General features: G+C 44.3%; 1 protein-coding gene across 4 annotated transcripts in view; it reads right to left on the bottom strand.

The window, feature by feature from the left end:
- Positions 1-1790: 1790 nt before the first annotated feature.
- Positions 1791-14928, bottom strand: part of ACACB (acetyl-CoA carboxylase beta) — a 69597-nt gene continuing 56459 nt past the window's right edge. For all 4 annotated transcript variants that reach the window (XM_063144170.1, XM_063144171.1, XM_063144172.1 and 1 more), the window contains 11 exons: positions 14274-14417; positions 13049-13169; positions 11754-11850; positions 10182-10278; positions 8428-8563; positions 8170-8347; positions 6994-7106; positions 6306-6460; positions 5857-6027; positions 3950-4086; positions 1791-2961 (listed from right to left, as the gene is read on the bottom strand). In XM_063144170.1, coding sequence (XP_063000240.1) covers positions 2835-2961; positions 3950-4086; positions 5857-6027; positions 6306-6460; positions 6994-7106; positions 8170-8347; positions 8428-8563; positions 10182-10278; positions 11754-11850; positions 13049-13169; positions 14274-14417 — 1476 coding nt within the window. In that variant the 3' untranslated portion in view covers positions 1791-2834. The remainder of the gene's footprint in view (positions 2962-3949; positions 4087-5856; positions 6028-6305; positions 6461-6993; positions 7107-8169; positions 8348-8427; positions 8564-10181; positions 10279-11753; positions 11851-13048; positions 13170-14273; positions 14418-14928) is intronic.

Genomic DNA, 14928 nt, shown 5'->3' with positions numbered 1-14928 from the left:
TAGGCTTTTTAAACAAAAGCGAAAGAATTTAAGATTGATATTCTAGCCGTGTGTAGGGTGTTCCTTAATTCTTGTGCTAGGCAGTATTACTGTTTGTAAATTTTATTTATAATTTATTTTTATGAAGAAAAAAAGGAATTGTATATTCAGCACTGACTTTTGTTAAAACATTACAGTAATTTTTTTTAAAAAAAACTTTATTTAATTATTCAAAACCATGGCAAAATATTGTAAAGCAATTATTACACTCGGGACTTTTATTTTGAGACTGATCTTTAAAAGAAGCACTTTGGATACTTAAAAATAACATGTTCTATGGGAGACCAAATATTGTTTTACATGTAGAAAAGGCCTATTGGTTAAACAGCTGACACAAAAGTGTCTTTTTTGCAACTCAGTCCTATGCATGCTTACTGGGAAATATGTCACAAAGTGTTCAAAGGGGTTTACTTCCAAGTAAGCACGTACAGGATTGCAGCCCTTGTTTACAATAAAATACAATAAAAAAGACCACCAAACAAGAAGAACGGTAAACTGAATTTACGGTTTTAAAACTTACAATGTAGTATTTAGGCTATTTGGTGCCAGTATAACCTTGATGTATTTTTTTTTTTTAATTATGTGTTACTTAAGTACTGTGATTGGATGGAATTTTTATATTCTCTTCAGTTTTCACAGCATGGTACCTACTTAAATTTGGAAGAAAACATTTGCTTTACATTATGACTAGGAATATAAGAATGGGGAAAGTTCCTTTTAATTGGGAGTTATTTACCCAATCGTGATTCAGAGATGATATGTCAGGGCAAGTATCTCAGGATAATAATCCAAGTCTAAAGCAATTCCCAGGGTGATTCAGCCACACACACTTGCTGGATTATTATTTTTTGCCAGAAATAACAAATGTACTATTGTTTAGCTTGGAAAAAGGAGCCTAAAAGGAGACATGATAGAGGTGTACAAAATTATGCATTGTGTTTAGAATGTGGATAGGGAGACATTTTTCGCCCTTTCTCAAAATACTAGAACCCAATGGGGTCATTATCCCATGAAGCTGGTGGGTGGCAGATTCAGGATAAATAAAAGGAAGAACTTATTCACACAGCATTAGCCCAAGAGTGTCGATACAGAAGTTACTGTCAGTTTTGTGTTGTTAACCTATGGATACATACCTTTCATGTCTCAATAAAATAAGAACAGTGTGGTTTTTTGGTGAAGTCTACATTTTAGGGTTGCAGTCACAGGTTGTCTATCAGATACCTGTTTCACAGGAATCGCCCTGACATTTCTTGACTTGTTGAAAATTAGCAAAACACACACGAATCAACCAAAAAACTCCCACCCACCGTCCCATATAGTTATAATGGTTTATGGGAATATGTCAGCCTAAACCCAGAATGGTGGCCAATAAGAGAAACGTAATGCTTTAGGAAGTCCCCTTTGGAAAATGTAATGTCTATTCTGATTATCTGATCCGACTTATCACCCGAGAACATATTGCTGTTGGTTTTTTATGGAAATAAATCTCAATAAAGATGGATTAATGCTAGAGACACTGTTAAAAGATGAGTGCATGAATAGATACATCGAAATAGCAATGCGCGTCTTGGGAGCAGGTGTGCCTGTGTGTCGATGGTTGAACTGTTTCACGGAGGATGAAATGAAAAGGAAACGGATTTATGACAATGAATGAACTCTAGTTAGAACTGTTCAGAGCATTAAAGAATCTATTTCACAACTCTCCAACGACAAAAGGTATGTGAAGTCCGTAAGGAAAGTCAAGAGTGTCATTTTTAGTAAACATGCTTTTTTATTTGGAGCAACTCAGCTCGTTGAACAGTGGTTTGGGGGCCCTCCCCTCTGTGACAACACCCACAATAGTTCACCTTTCCTATGAGAAAGAGGTACATTCCTTGCACTCAATTCTTCCCTCCTCGAAGGAGAAAATTATAACCATCTTTTCTTTTAGAAAAACTCTGTCACTAATGCTCACAAAATGCTCCCCAACTGCATGACACATATATAAGCCATGAGCAGCCCGGTTTGGACATTAAGGGTTAGTTTAACTGTCGGGAAATGCAACACTCTCCAATGCATATGCTTTGACAACGTACATTTCCTTGAAGCATCACCCGGTTTGTCCTGCATATGGCTTCATGTTTTCATGCAAGAATTTTGGGATAAAATGTACCACGCTCTTGAAGTTATGGAGTCCGTGATACACTGAACCTGTACATTATTGACCCCTTTTAAAAGATGTATTTTGAATTCTCCGCTTGTGGCAAATTCTATTAACCTTGTGGATCCATTAAATAGCACCATGGCATCTACTCACACAGATAAGGCACAGATCCCAGCTAAGAAACAAGCAAGTGGTTCTAAGAAGGTGTGGATGCTAATTTAATTTGGAGAAAAAAACTATTAGAAAGTATTGCCAAGGCAACGGATAGTGGATTTGATAGCGGCTACTGGAAAATTCCCCCTCAACATGTTTTTATTGGAGTCATTTTTAAAAAAGAAACACCTTATTGACGAAGATGGTTGATAGCAACAACTGAAAACTTGGGTTGTTTTTTTTAAAAAAAGATACTACTTTATATTATAAAAAACAACACTTATCTGGATGTAATGCTGCTTCATTGTAGGCACAGATAGCTTAGAAGTACGTCTTCACTTGAGCAAAGTCCTGGCAGTCTGGGCTCCACAGTAAGAACTCTTCCATAGATCCGTCCCATTCACAAGTTTGACAGGCAGGACAGGAGCTCGCTGATTCCATCTTTGTGCGTTTCCCTGTCAATGGGTATGTGATCTTCCCTGCTGTGGCAGTGCGTTGGTCAAGAAGAGGTAGGATTGTCAAGGGTTGCTAAGAGACATGCGATCTGGGTCCTCTGAGCACGAGTGATGTGTTGGGTCATGTGAATGATGCAGTCCATGGCAATGTCTGGGTTTGCTTGAACTAAGCTGCAGGAGGTACAGGACAGAGAAGTAAGGCAGGAGGTCATGGGAGAAAAGTCTTAATTCCTGGAGTTAAAAAGCCGCCTCTAGTTCTGGATGTTGAACAACGTAAACAGAGAAGGGCAGATCTGTTGCTCAAGAAGTAAAACAAGATGAAAACGAAGCAGTATAGAAGAATGTTAAGAAATGCAACATCCATGTCACAACAGACAGGAATATCTCCAAAGCTATCCCATTTTCCCCAGTATCTAGAAACCAGAGATACAGTGCTCCTACCCAGGGAGTTTCCATTTTTTTAGCTAGTTCAATCATCCATTCCTTTTTGGTTAAAGCCATTTACGTCGATGGCCATCACAACGCCCTGTAGTGACAGTATTACAAGAAGCAGTTCTTTCTTCCTTCGCTGCAAATCAGGCTTCAGTGGTTCATACCAGCTCTGGTATTTTGAAAAGTAGAATAATGTCTTTCGATTCACCATCTCCACAGTGCCTGTGATTGTATAAACCTCTTGGTATATCCCTCCAATTCAGCACTGTGGTGGGTGTTTGTTTTTTAAAAAATACATCACCTAGTGGTTCTTTTCACCATTGGGAGAGTTGGGGGGTGCCTTTGAATGCATTCCTGTTCATAGTTTCTTCTTCAGATATGGCAGAAATAAATAGTGCTCATGTGGATATGCTCTCAAAGAAGAAACCACCACATTTTTCCAAATGGTGAAAGAGACACCCAGTTCATTTTGGATTTTCATTTAAATAGAAATTGCAATGTAAATTAGTTTTTTGTGAACCGCCCAGAGAGCTCTGGCTATTGGGCAGTATAAAAATGTAATAAATAAATAAATAAAATACCCAATTCCCAAGATAATCCGTCAAGATTCCTGTGCCTCTTTCCAGAACATATAAATATATTCCAGTTCTGGCAGCTTAGAGCAGCCCAAGTACGGTCCCACTTAACAGAAGCCCACTATGGCTTACTGAAAGAACTCTGTACTCACTTCCGGATATGCTTGAGGGCATAATCCCGCTTCAAGTACTTGATATTCTCCCGGATAGCTGATTTTGCCCCATCCTCTTCTTGCAAGTGTTTCTCAAGCCATTCCACCACGACTTGGTTATTATCCCAGAGGTAGCCCTAAAAGAAAAACCAGAGTGGAACTCAGGCTAGGAAACAGATCATCATTGGTGAGAATTGCTTGAGGGGTGCTTGATTAAAAAGGTACACACATTTCTTCTGTCTCACTGTCGCCTCCAGTTCAACAGGTCTTGCAGGTTTTTGGAAATGTTACAAAACCCTGCCAAACCTGTTTACCAAAGATAAAAGTGGGTGGAGTAAGCACACCATGAGCAGTGAACAAACTTTTTTCAAACTGCCTCCAAGTCTGAAAATGCTGCGAAGGGTTTAGTAGCTTCTTGAAGGCTCGTTTTTGCTTCAACAGGTGAACACCGCTATGCCTCTGGAAACTAAAAATAGCCTCCTCAACCTCCAGCATTAATAAGAAAAGTCTGTATAAGATTGTACCTACAGGTTGACTAGAACTGCACTATTTTGCTGGTTTTTTCTCCTTCTGATACATTAGTCTAACTGTAGGATCAGTTGCATAAAGTCTCTGTCCTTCTAATCCACAAAACTTTGTTTCACCTGGAAAAGTCCCCCCCTCCCCTTAAAATAGATTGGGATGTTTGCATTTCAAAATGGGATCCTTGATTAGGATCCATGAATGACCCAGCGGTATTTCACGGGAAATGGAGACAGAGGGTACGGCTGAAGCTTCTCTATGCAGCATACTTAGCAGGTTTTTGTTAAAAGGCCTAATAGACAAAGCAGGAGCAGAGAGATCCACAAGTTCTATCCAGGTCAAACGCTGGGATTGAACTGGAAGGGAAGCTGGTTGCTTCCCTTCCAGTTTTGGGCTGCATTAATAGAAGTATAGCTTCCAAATCACATGAGGTACTGGTTCCTCTCTATTCGGCCCTGGTTAGGCCTCATCTAGAGTATTGCGTCCAGTTCTGGGCTCCACAATTCAAGAAGGACGCAGACAAGCTGGAGCATGTTCAGAGGAGGACAACCAGGATGATCAGGGGTCTGGAAACAAAGCCTGGAGAAGAGAAGATCGAGGGGAGACATGATAGCACTCTTCAAAGACTTAAAAGGTTGTCACACAGAGGAGGGCCAGAGTGCAGGACACGGAATAACGGGCTCAAGTTAAAGGAAGCCAGATTCTAGCTGGACATCAGGAAAAACTTCCTGATTGTTAGAGCAGTATGACAATGGAATCAGTTACCTAGGGAGGGTGTGGCCTCTCCCACGCTGGAGGCCTTCAAGAGGCAGCTGGACAACCATCTGTCAGGGATGCTTTAGGGTGGATTCCTGCACTGAGCAGGGGGTCAGACTCAATGGCCTCATAGGCCCCTTCCAACTCTGCTATTCTATGATTCTATGCAGCAGGACCAAGGCAAAAGGTCTTTGGAGAGCCGGCGTGGTGGTGTAGTTAGATTGTGAGAACAGGACTCAGGAGATCCGAGTTCTTCTCACTCGGACACCAAGCTCACTGGGTAGGCCTTGGGCCAGTCACTGATTCTCAGCCTAACCTACCTCACAGGGTTGTTGTGAGGATAAAATGAAGAGGAGGAGGACCATGTAAGCTGCCTTGGATTCCTTGCAGGAAGGGGAAAAAAGGCAGGATATAAATGTAATAATAAATTGGTCACGGGATCTCTGCTTTCCTGGCTGGTGGTGAGACATAACCCACTCTAATGCCTTCTCACACCAGAGGGGGTAAGGATTTTATAAAGGGGGGCACCGGGGAAGGAAGCAGGCTGTCCAACAGCAGGGCCGGGAGAAGCAAGGCCACCTCTCCTCAGGTTGGTGGCGCAAAGATCCCAAAAGAGCAAAGGCGCACACCTTCACCGCCCCCTCCGTCTCCAGGAACCAGCGCCGCAGCATGGATTGGATGTGGCTGTTGCTGAGCTCGCTGTTGGCGTTCAGGATCTCTGCCTTCGCAACCTCCTCCAGCAGAAGGCGCCGCAAACGCCAGTATAAGAAGGTGCGGGCGTTTTTCCACTGCAGGATGTCCTGGAAGAGGGTGAATGAGACGGGATGCTTACACTGGTTTTAAAGATCGGTACAAGTCGTTATCAATATCGGCGAAGGAATTTTATGGGTTGATATTCACAAGACAGTGGGGTAGGCAAATCTAGCCGGGATTCGATCTCGGGTCCAAATCCGGGAATGCAGTGATGAAGTTAAAATGGCGCCTAGTACTTTCGGGGCCTGGAGAGAAACAGTCAGGGGGCTGGGGAAAATGTGGTGGTGGGGGGGGGCACGAGAGAAAAGCAACCTATTTGCTTAACTGTAATGACTCCTTTTTCTTGCATCCTTCCTGGGGTGTCGTGAAGGTCGGCAAACTGCAGTGCCACCTGGTGGAAGATGGGGAGGAGGTAATCCTCTCGTGCTTTCAGCTGCTTTTCCAGATCCTTGTGCTCGGCTTCTGGGAGCTCAGGGGAACCTGTTAAATCCCAGGGAACAGAGAGCACTTGAAGGACAAGTCTCAAGGACAAATAAAGAAGGATTCCTGCTCTTCGCTCCATCCAAGAAAGGCAGCTCCCCGGCCTTTGAAAGCAGGTGCAAAGCAGGTCCAGGACCAGGCAGGATAAGAACCTATGAAGAGCCGTGCTGGATCACCTGGTCCAGTGTTATGTTCACACAGTGGCCGACCGGCTGTGGACCAGGGACCCACAAGCAGGACACGAGTGCAACAGCACCCTCTCGCCCATGTTTCCCAGTGAGGGAGCAGGGTGGCGAGAACGCAACAGAGAGACATCAGAATCTGCCTTAGACTGAGTCAGAACCATTTAGCCCAGTATTGTCGACACTGACTGGCAGCAGCGGCTCTCCAGGGTTCCAGGCCGGATTCTCTCCTAGCTCTCCCTGGAGATGCTGCCGGGAATTGAACCTGGAACCTTCGGCATGCCACCAGGGCTCCATCCTTGAGGCACGCCCTCTCCCGACCCACAGATCGCCCTTTTCCTCTCCTCTTACCCAGCTGCTGAGCAATCCTGGCATAGGTGGCATCGATTCTCCTCATGGTCTTGAGCAGCTCTTTCTTCCTGAACTTGATCTCCACGGTGCCTTCAGCTTCTAAGATGCCTCCCCTAGGAAGCAGAGCCGTTTTGCAAAAGCAGCGTCAGAGCCCAGAGGCGCTCCCTGGGGTTCTGCAGCACTCTTTGCCGAGTGGAGGCCCAGGAGCGCTGCAGGGCAGGGGCTCCGAGGGTCACCCGTCCAAAGGCACTTGCAGTGATTCCGCCTTTCCGTCCCTAATGGGTTTCTTGCGGAAATAACAATAATAATAATGTAGTGATGGGAAAACATGGGAAGGTTACAAATTCTCCAGGCAAAAACTTGTGCATGAGGCAGGACAACGAGACAACAAGAGCCTTGCCTGGAAGCAGCCGTGGACAGTCTGCCACTAGCGTGCGCTTAAAACCACCAATGTCTGGTGAGGCTCCAGAGAAGTTTGCCGTGGCTTCTATCACCCTAGACATGTCCAAAGCTCCGTGTCAGGGACTGGGAACACAGAGGCACCGATGCCTCCTGGCCCTCAGAAGTTCAGATCAGCCCACTGCTAGAAGTCGTAACTTGGGGACTTTGCTACGCCTCTCTGCAATTCAGAAGGCACACCAGGCATGCTCAGAAGCCATCTCCTTGTGTTCCAGGGATCTTATTCATGTTTCCAAAATGTCATTGCTTCCTCTGGAGGTGTTTTCCCTCTCCCCTTTAATAATACAAATTCTAGAAACTGTTTCCATATTCCCTAAAAATCATTCATTTTTATCATTCCTCTTCTAACTTTTATATTACATGTTAATTTATCGTTAATAGCAATATCCCATATTTCTTTATACCAATCTTCTATATGATAATCCCCTTGAACCTTCCAGTTCCTGGATATCATTAATCTTGCTGCTGTTAACAAATTCGTGATCAATTCTTTTGTCTCTTTATTACAATTCAATTCTCCAATTCAATTCTGCCACTGTAGGTGTCTCTTCAATCTCCATTCCTAAAATTTCTTTGATCTCATTAAACACCATTTCCCATAATTTGTGTACAAATTCCCACCACATATGTAAATACGTTCCTTTCTTTTGACAACCTCTCCAGCAGCTTGCTGAATTCATCTGATTTATTTTATTTAATCTTACCGGGGTTACCTACCTGCTCTCTTTATCTGCATAAAGTTCCACGTAGAGAGGATTGATGGTTGGGTCAATCACCACCCAGGAGCCTCCCCGGAGCTCAGCATGTGGGGGGATGTAAACCAGTGCCGGTTGTTTGAACTGCCGCAGGCTGTCGACGATGTACGCCCCGAACTTGAGCACCTGGTCATACATGTCTGCAAAGAGAAGTCAGGAGTGTCAGCAGCAGGGTGCGGGAGCAAACGGAAGCTCCTGGACGGTGCCAAACTCAAGTTACCTTTCATTCCACCGGAGAATCCCCTCCAGTTGGCGAAAATCAAGAGGGGAAGGCGCTCTCGGTCAAAGTCCCTAATAGCCTGGGCTGTTTTGAAAGCCGAATCTGGGAACCAGACCTGGCCAGCTTGCTGGATTATCTAGAGAAGAGCAAACAGAAGGAGTCAGGCTGGGATATTTAGCAAATATCTACAAAGCCACCCCCAAAAAAGATCCAGGAAAGGAAAGAAAAAGTAAGCAGGTGGAATTTCGTTCACGTAGGGTTAATCAATAGCTCCTGGGATATTTAGCAAATATCTACAAAGCCCCCCAAAAAATGATCCAGGAAAGGAAAGAAAAAGTAAGCGGGTGGAATTTCGTTCACGTAGGGTTAATCAATAGCTCCTGGGATATTTAGCAAATATCTACAAAGCCACCCCCAAAAAAGATCCAGGAAAGGAAAGAAAAAGTAAGCAGGTAGAATTTAGTTCACGTAGGGTTAATCAATAGCTCCTGGGATATTTAGCAAATATCTACAAAGCCACCCCTAAAAAGATCCAGGAAAGGAAAGAAAAAGTAAGCAGGTGGAATTTAGTTCACGTAGGGTTAATCAATAGCTCCTGGGATATTTAGCAAATATCTACAAAGCCACCCCCAAAAAGATCCAGGAAAGGAAAGAAAAAGTAAGCAGGTGGAATTTAGTTCACGTAGGGTTAATCAATAGCTCCTGGGAATTTACCAGGAATTGTTTGCCCTTTGGAAAGGAATGCACAGGTTTAGGTTGGGCTTTATGCACAAATCCCTTTCCGACACACGGAATGAGTACGGCACAGGTTTCAAGGGAGGCATCGCTGCTGAAGAGGACACGGATGTTTTGGCTTACAACTCGCATCAGCCCTATACAGCATAGGCAGTGGTGGGGAGCATGGGAGCTGTAGGCCAAAGTATCTGGAGGGATGGAATTTGCCCATCCCTGCTGTAAGTAAGGAGCTTAAACAAAGAACATCAGAAGAGCCCTGATGCTGGATCAGACCAAGGGTCCATCTAGTCCAGCACTCTGTTCACACAGTGGCCGACCAGCCATCGGCCAGGGATGAACAAGCAGGACATGGTGCAACAGCACCCTCCCACCCATGTTCCCCAGCAACTGGTGCACCCAGGCTTACTACCTCGAACACTGGAGGCAGCTTGGTAGGTCAAGGCACTACGCAATACATTAAAATATTTGGCTCAATTTGGGTTACATATCTTTCTGCTATTTGCTTCCCCTTTAGTATAGTATTTTAAATGAGTGTCTTTGTATGTTTCAATCTTTGCAGGGGTCACTGAAGAAGACAGCCCAGTGTCGAAACGCGTTTGACCTGCTTTTTAATTTCTCTTTTGGTATTCTTGTATACCGTTGATGCAATCAGATGTATACAGTAGATGCCAGTGCACTTTAATTGTTTAATACAGTTGTTGAATTGTATTTATGTGATAAAACCTGTTAAAATTGTCTTTTTCCTTAACCCTTTGAATCTGGATAGTACCAACAAAGCAGGACATGGTGCAACAGCACACTCCCACCCATGTTCCCCAGCAACTGGTGCACCCAGGCTTCCTGCCTCAAATACTGGAGGCAGCACACAGCCATCAGGGCTAGTAGCCATGGATAGCCTTCGCCTCCAGGAATTGATCCAACCCCCTTTTAAAGACTTCGAGAAGAACATGGAAATGATAAACACGTGTGCTACAATGCAAATGGTGATGGATTTGACAGGACAAAGTCATTCTCTTGACCTTTGCTTCGGAGTCTGGGTTTGCTGGGTCGGCTGGTACCGCCAACTCCACCGTCCGGGTCTCTACAGCGATCACGCCCACTGGGATGCCCCCCAGCCTGCAGAGATTCCGGAGGGGGAAAAGCAGAGGGTTATTCCAGGACTGGGTGTACTCAGCGCAGAGATAAATAAATACGTAAATAAGAAATACCTCAGATTCTACTCCCACAAACTTTTGCCAGCCCAATTTCATTTAAAACACACACCATGTATTATATATGACTGGAAACAAAGCCTTATGAAGAGAGACTGAAAGAACTGGGCATGTTTAGCCTGGAGAAGAGAAGACTGAGGGGAGACATGACAGCACTCTTCAAATACTAAAAGGTTGTCACACAGAGGAGGGCCAGGATCTCTTCTCGATCCTCCCAGACTGCAGGACACGGAATAACGGGCTCAAGTGACAGGAAGCCAGATTCCGGCTGGACATCAGGAAAAACTTCCTGACTGTTAGAGCAGTACGACAATGGAACCAATGACCTAGGGAGGTGGTGGGCTCTCCCACACTAGAGGCCTTCAAGAGGCAGCTGGACAACCCTCTGTCAGGGATGCTTTAGGGTGGATTCCTGCATTGAGCAGGGGGTTGGACTCGATGGCCTTATAGGCCCCTTCCAGCTCTGCTATTTTATGATTTTATGACTTCAAGTGCACGTTTTGCATTAGAACATTATATATATATGTTATTGTGTGTACTGTCTCCTTACACGAATGGTTTAATGATTGATATAATGCATTTTAATGGTTTTTAATTTTTATGAACCGCCCAGAGAACATCGCTACGGGGAGGTATAGAAATATAATAAATGAAATGAATGCATTATTTATTCTGTTTCTAGAAGCAACAGTGGGGGGAAGCAAACTTGAACTAGCCCATACGGTTTCAAGCTTAATCTTAGCATCCATAAGACTAGAAACTATTTAATGTATAGAAAACCTATAAGGGTAGACTTGCGTTATGTTGGATTCTGCACCCAATATTAAAAGGCCACCGTGTAACAGCGAGGGCAGAAATGACACCTGCCTTAGTTCTGTCATTCCAGCAGGCCGTACGGACGAAGATACAAAGGAGAGCAAGGCCATTTCACCAGCCCTGCTGAAAGAAACCGTTTTCTCCCTCTTCCTTTTTTCCTTGTGTGTCGTGTCTTTTTTAGACTGTAAGCCTGCGGGCAGAGACGCTCTCGTTTAATTGATAATGGCCCTGTTCAGAAGACACCTTAAACCAAGGGTTTAGCTGATAGCAGCCTGGAGCCTCTCATGCAACAAGCGCAGCGTTCTGTGATACCCAGCGCTGACGCAGTTTGTGAACAACTGCAGTGGTTTAAGGTGTCTTTTGAACAGGGCTTATATGTAAGCTGCCCTCAGGGTCTTTTTAGGTGAGAAGTGGCACACAAGTGCAACAAACCGACAACTAAATGGCCAGTTTTAGAAAAGGACCACCTCCCAACCAGGCTCAAACGATGTTGCAAGGAAGGTCTCCAGCTACCCCACCCTTTCCCTCAACTGTCTCAAGAAACCGTGAGCTCCTTGCTGGTACCTGGCTCTGCCGGCCACCACCGTCTGCGCCCACGGCTGCATGATCTCTGTAAAAGAGTCGTGGTCAAAGAAGCCGCTCTGCCACGCTCCTTTCACAGCTGGACAGCAAAACAAAACGAAAACGCAGTCAGAAGGGTTCAAGCGTGGCCTTTGGAAGCGAGGAACTTCTATAATACATGCTGCGTTCATTGTATGCGAAACTGGGGAAATTGCATAGCAAGAAGAAGGGACGCAGGGATGGAAGGAACAAATTGCAACCAGAAGACGTCTTGAGAATCTAATTCCAGGCTCAGAGAGGCCTTGGTTCAGGCCTAGCACTGAAAACGGGTTTGGCGTTTCGGAATGAGCCATAGTGAGACGGACTCACACGCTTCCCCTTCTGACGTGGCTGGAAGGAGGAGTTCAAAAGCTACTACTTCTGCTTTAGAATTACTGCAGGAAAGCTTATGTCCAACGCCAGACAAACTTAGTCCTAACTATGGTTAGTTGAAACAAGCCAACTTCAAACCATAGTTTATGAAGGTGGCTAGTTTCACCTAACCGTAGTTAACTTTAACTACAGTTTAGATTTGGGATGCAGTACTAGACTATGCTGTACGAAAGCTTCTGGATCTCCTCCTCGTGGCCATGACAGAGAGGAAAGGCGGAGGCACGGGTGCCCACGGGGCACAGAGTACTACCTCTGCCTTAACACTGTACTTATTCTACAATATCTTTAACTCTACAACTGGAGGGAAAAATGTGAGAATACCCAATTCAGCCCTTGAGGAAATAAAATCAGGTATGGACTTCAAATATAAATCTTCTTATATAAATCATAAGGATTGGGGGGGGGAGGAACCAGATGATTAATTGAAGCTTCATTAGTGTTTCTTCATTTCTGATCCATCAAGGTTTTCTCCTTCAGATTTTTAACCATGATAACCAGAAACTTTTAAAAAATGATGTTAAACTGGGCTCCGAAAAAACGAACAAACATACATGCCACACGGAAGCGGAGGTCAAAAAATTGTATATTGCTCACCTTACTTCTAGACTTTTTCTTTCAATCATGGTTTTGCAACTTAGCTTATGGCCCTTTGCTTTCTCTTTCATAACTACCACATATTTTCTCACACATCTCACAACGATGCAATATATAGTTCTTTCCTTTGTTGTATTTAGCATTCAGTTTGGTTAAATTGATCGTAAGGAAACAGTAATCAAGGAACTTCTGACTCGGAAGCTAGTTTGCATGCTTGCGTTTTTGCAACCCTTCAGTACCACCGTTAAGCTGGACGGGCGGCATGTACTTACTGGGGTGAGGTCTCCCTGCCAGCATCCACCGGGGGTCGTAAGGGGCTTTGGAAGGGACGAAGTCAATTTCTCTTTCAATGGGGTCACTCACGGGGGTAATAGGCAACGGGCTGTGATTGTCCTACAAGAAGAAACATCTCTTAAGCCCGTTTTACACAAAGAAGCAGCCATTGGAAGGCGACCAGGAAGGGAAGAACTGGAGCTCCTTAATTTTGATAATGTAAAGCCATCCTGATCAAGGGAACCTTATTCAATTAGTCACGAGTTTTAGTTGATTCAGTCGATCTGTTTGCATAAACGTGCATGTGAATAAAGAAGAGCTCTGAAGGGGGGGAACAAACGTTCCACAAGGTATCAGCACGTGCCACAGCAACAGCTACCGTGAAAGAAGCATTCCTTCTTATGCAGGAAGGAGAGAAGGGAGATGCCTCTTCTAAGATGGAGCCCCACCACCTGTGGGGTTTTGTATGTGGTTGTGTTAAAATAATCCATGAATCATTGATCAATTAAGTTGCAGAGACCAAATTTCTCGATTACATTCTTTGCTACCTTTCTAACCAACATTCCTTTGAGCAAATCTGTATCTTGCTGGCTGGCAATAACGTATTTATTACTGCTCTGGTAGCAAAATTTGCCTTGGCTGCAAGTAAGAGCTGGAGATTTTGCCCTTTTTATGTTTTGTTCTAGGACCCCCACTGGGGAGCTCTTCACTCATCTAAATGTGATCTTGTATTTTTATATTCTTGTATTTTTGTTTAGCATTTTTATTTTACTTTAAATTATGTTTATTCCATTTACTTCAGCTCACCTTTTTACTTGTATTTTATTTTTCTAACTTTGTCAAATTGTGACGGCTTATCGCTTTTAGCAATAAAGATTTCATTCATTCTAGACCAGCCTTCCTCAACCTGGGGCGCTCCAGATGTGCTGCGGCATTCTGGGAGTTGTAGTCCAACACATCTGGAGCGCCCCAGGTTGAGGAAGGCTGGTCTAGTCAGAAACGCTTTATCGTAAGACCTTATTTTTTTTCAATATATAGATGTGTTTGTTTACAGGCAAGGAAACAAACAGGAAAATAATTCATTGATTGACTAAAATATTGAAGTTCTTATCATCATCATCATCCTGTTAAAAAGAATGATAATAAAGAGGAGGAATTATTAGAGAGGAATTATACAACGACCAGACATTTCAGCAGGCTGTTTCTCCATCACCCTAAATGTACCTTCGGTATGTACGAGAGCCACTGCAAGATGGCGAAAACGCCTTCAAAGTCATCCGGGACAGTCACGTGGGAGACGCCATTGTTGTGCATGATTTGCACTCCTCCCAGCTGGTTGTTGGAAGTGTACACTTCGCGGCCCAAGACCTGGCCCAAACGACAAACCCAAGCCAGTAAATATCATGTCCTTCTCAAAGACTCAGAGCCCAGCAAGCTTTAGACATAGAACACTGAAACGTAACAGAACACATTTCACTCTGCGAGCCTGCAGGCAAATAAGCCCATTCACACACCCTTTTCATTCCTCCAATACGACTATGAGCTTTTCTAGACAAGGGTTTTATTGTGAGCTCGCCATTCCTCACTCTCAGTAGTTTGTGGGGCCAGGTTATTTGAAGGAACGCCTCCTCCCATATGTGCCTGCCTGGACCTTAAGATCATCCACAGGGGCCCTTCTCCGTGAGCCCCTGCCAAAGGAAGTGAGGCAGGTGGCTACTAGGAGGAGGGCCTTCTCCGCTGTGGCACCCCGGCTGTGGAACGAGCTCTCCAGAAAGGTCCGCCTGGCGCCTACACTGTACTCCTTTCGTCGCCAGCTGAAGACCTTTTTATTCTCTCAGTATTTTAACACTTAATTTTAACTTAAATTTAAATTTTACTG

The sequence above is a fragment of the Elgaria multicarinata genome, chromosome 18 (assembly GCF_023053635.1).
Source record: "Elgaria multicarinata webbii isolate HBS135686 ecotype San Diego chromosome 18, rElgMul1.1.pri, whole genome shotgun sequence".
NCBI classification, from domain to species: Eukaryota; Metazoa; Chordata; class Lepidosauria; order Squamata; family Anguidae; genus Elgaria; species Elgaria multicarinata.
This window is presented reverse-complemented; position numbering and strand designations above follow the sequence as displayed.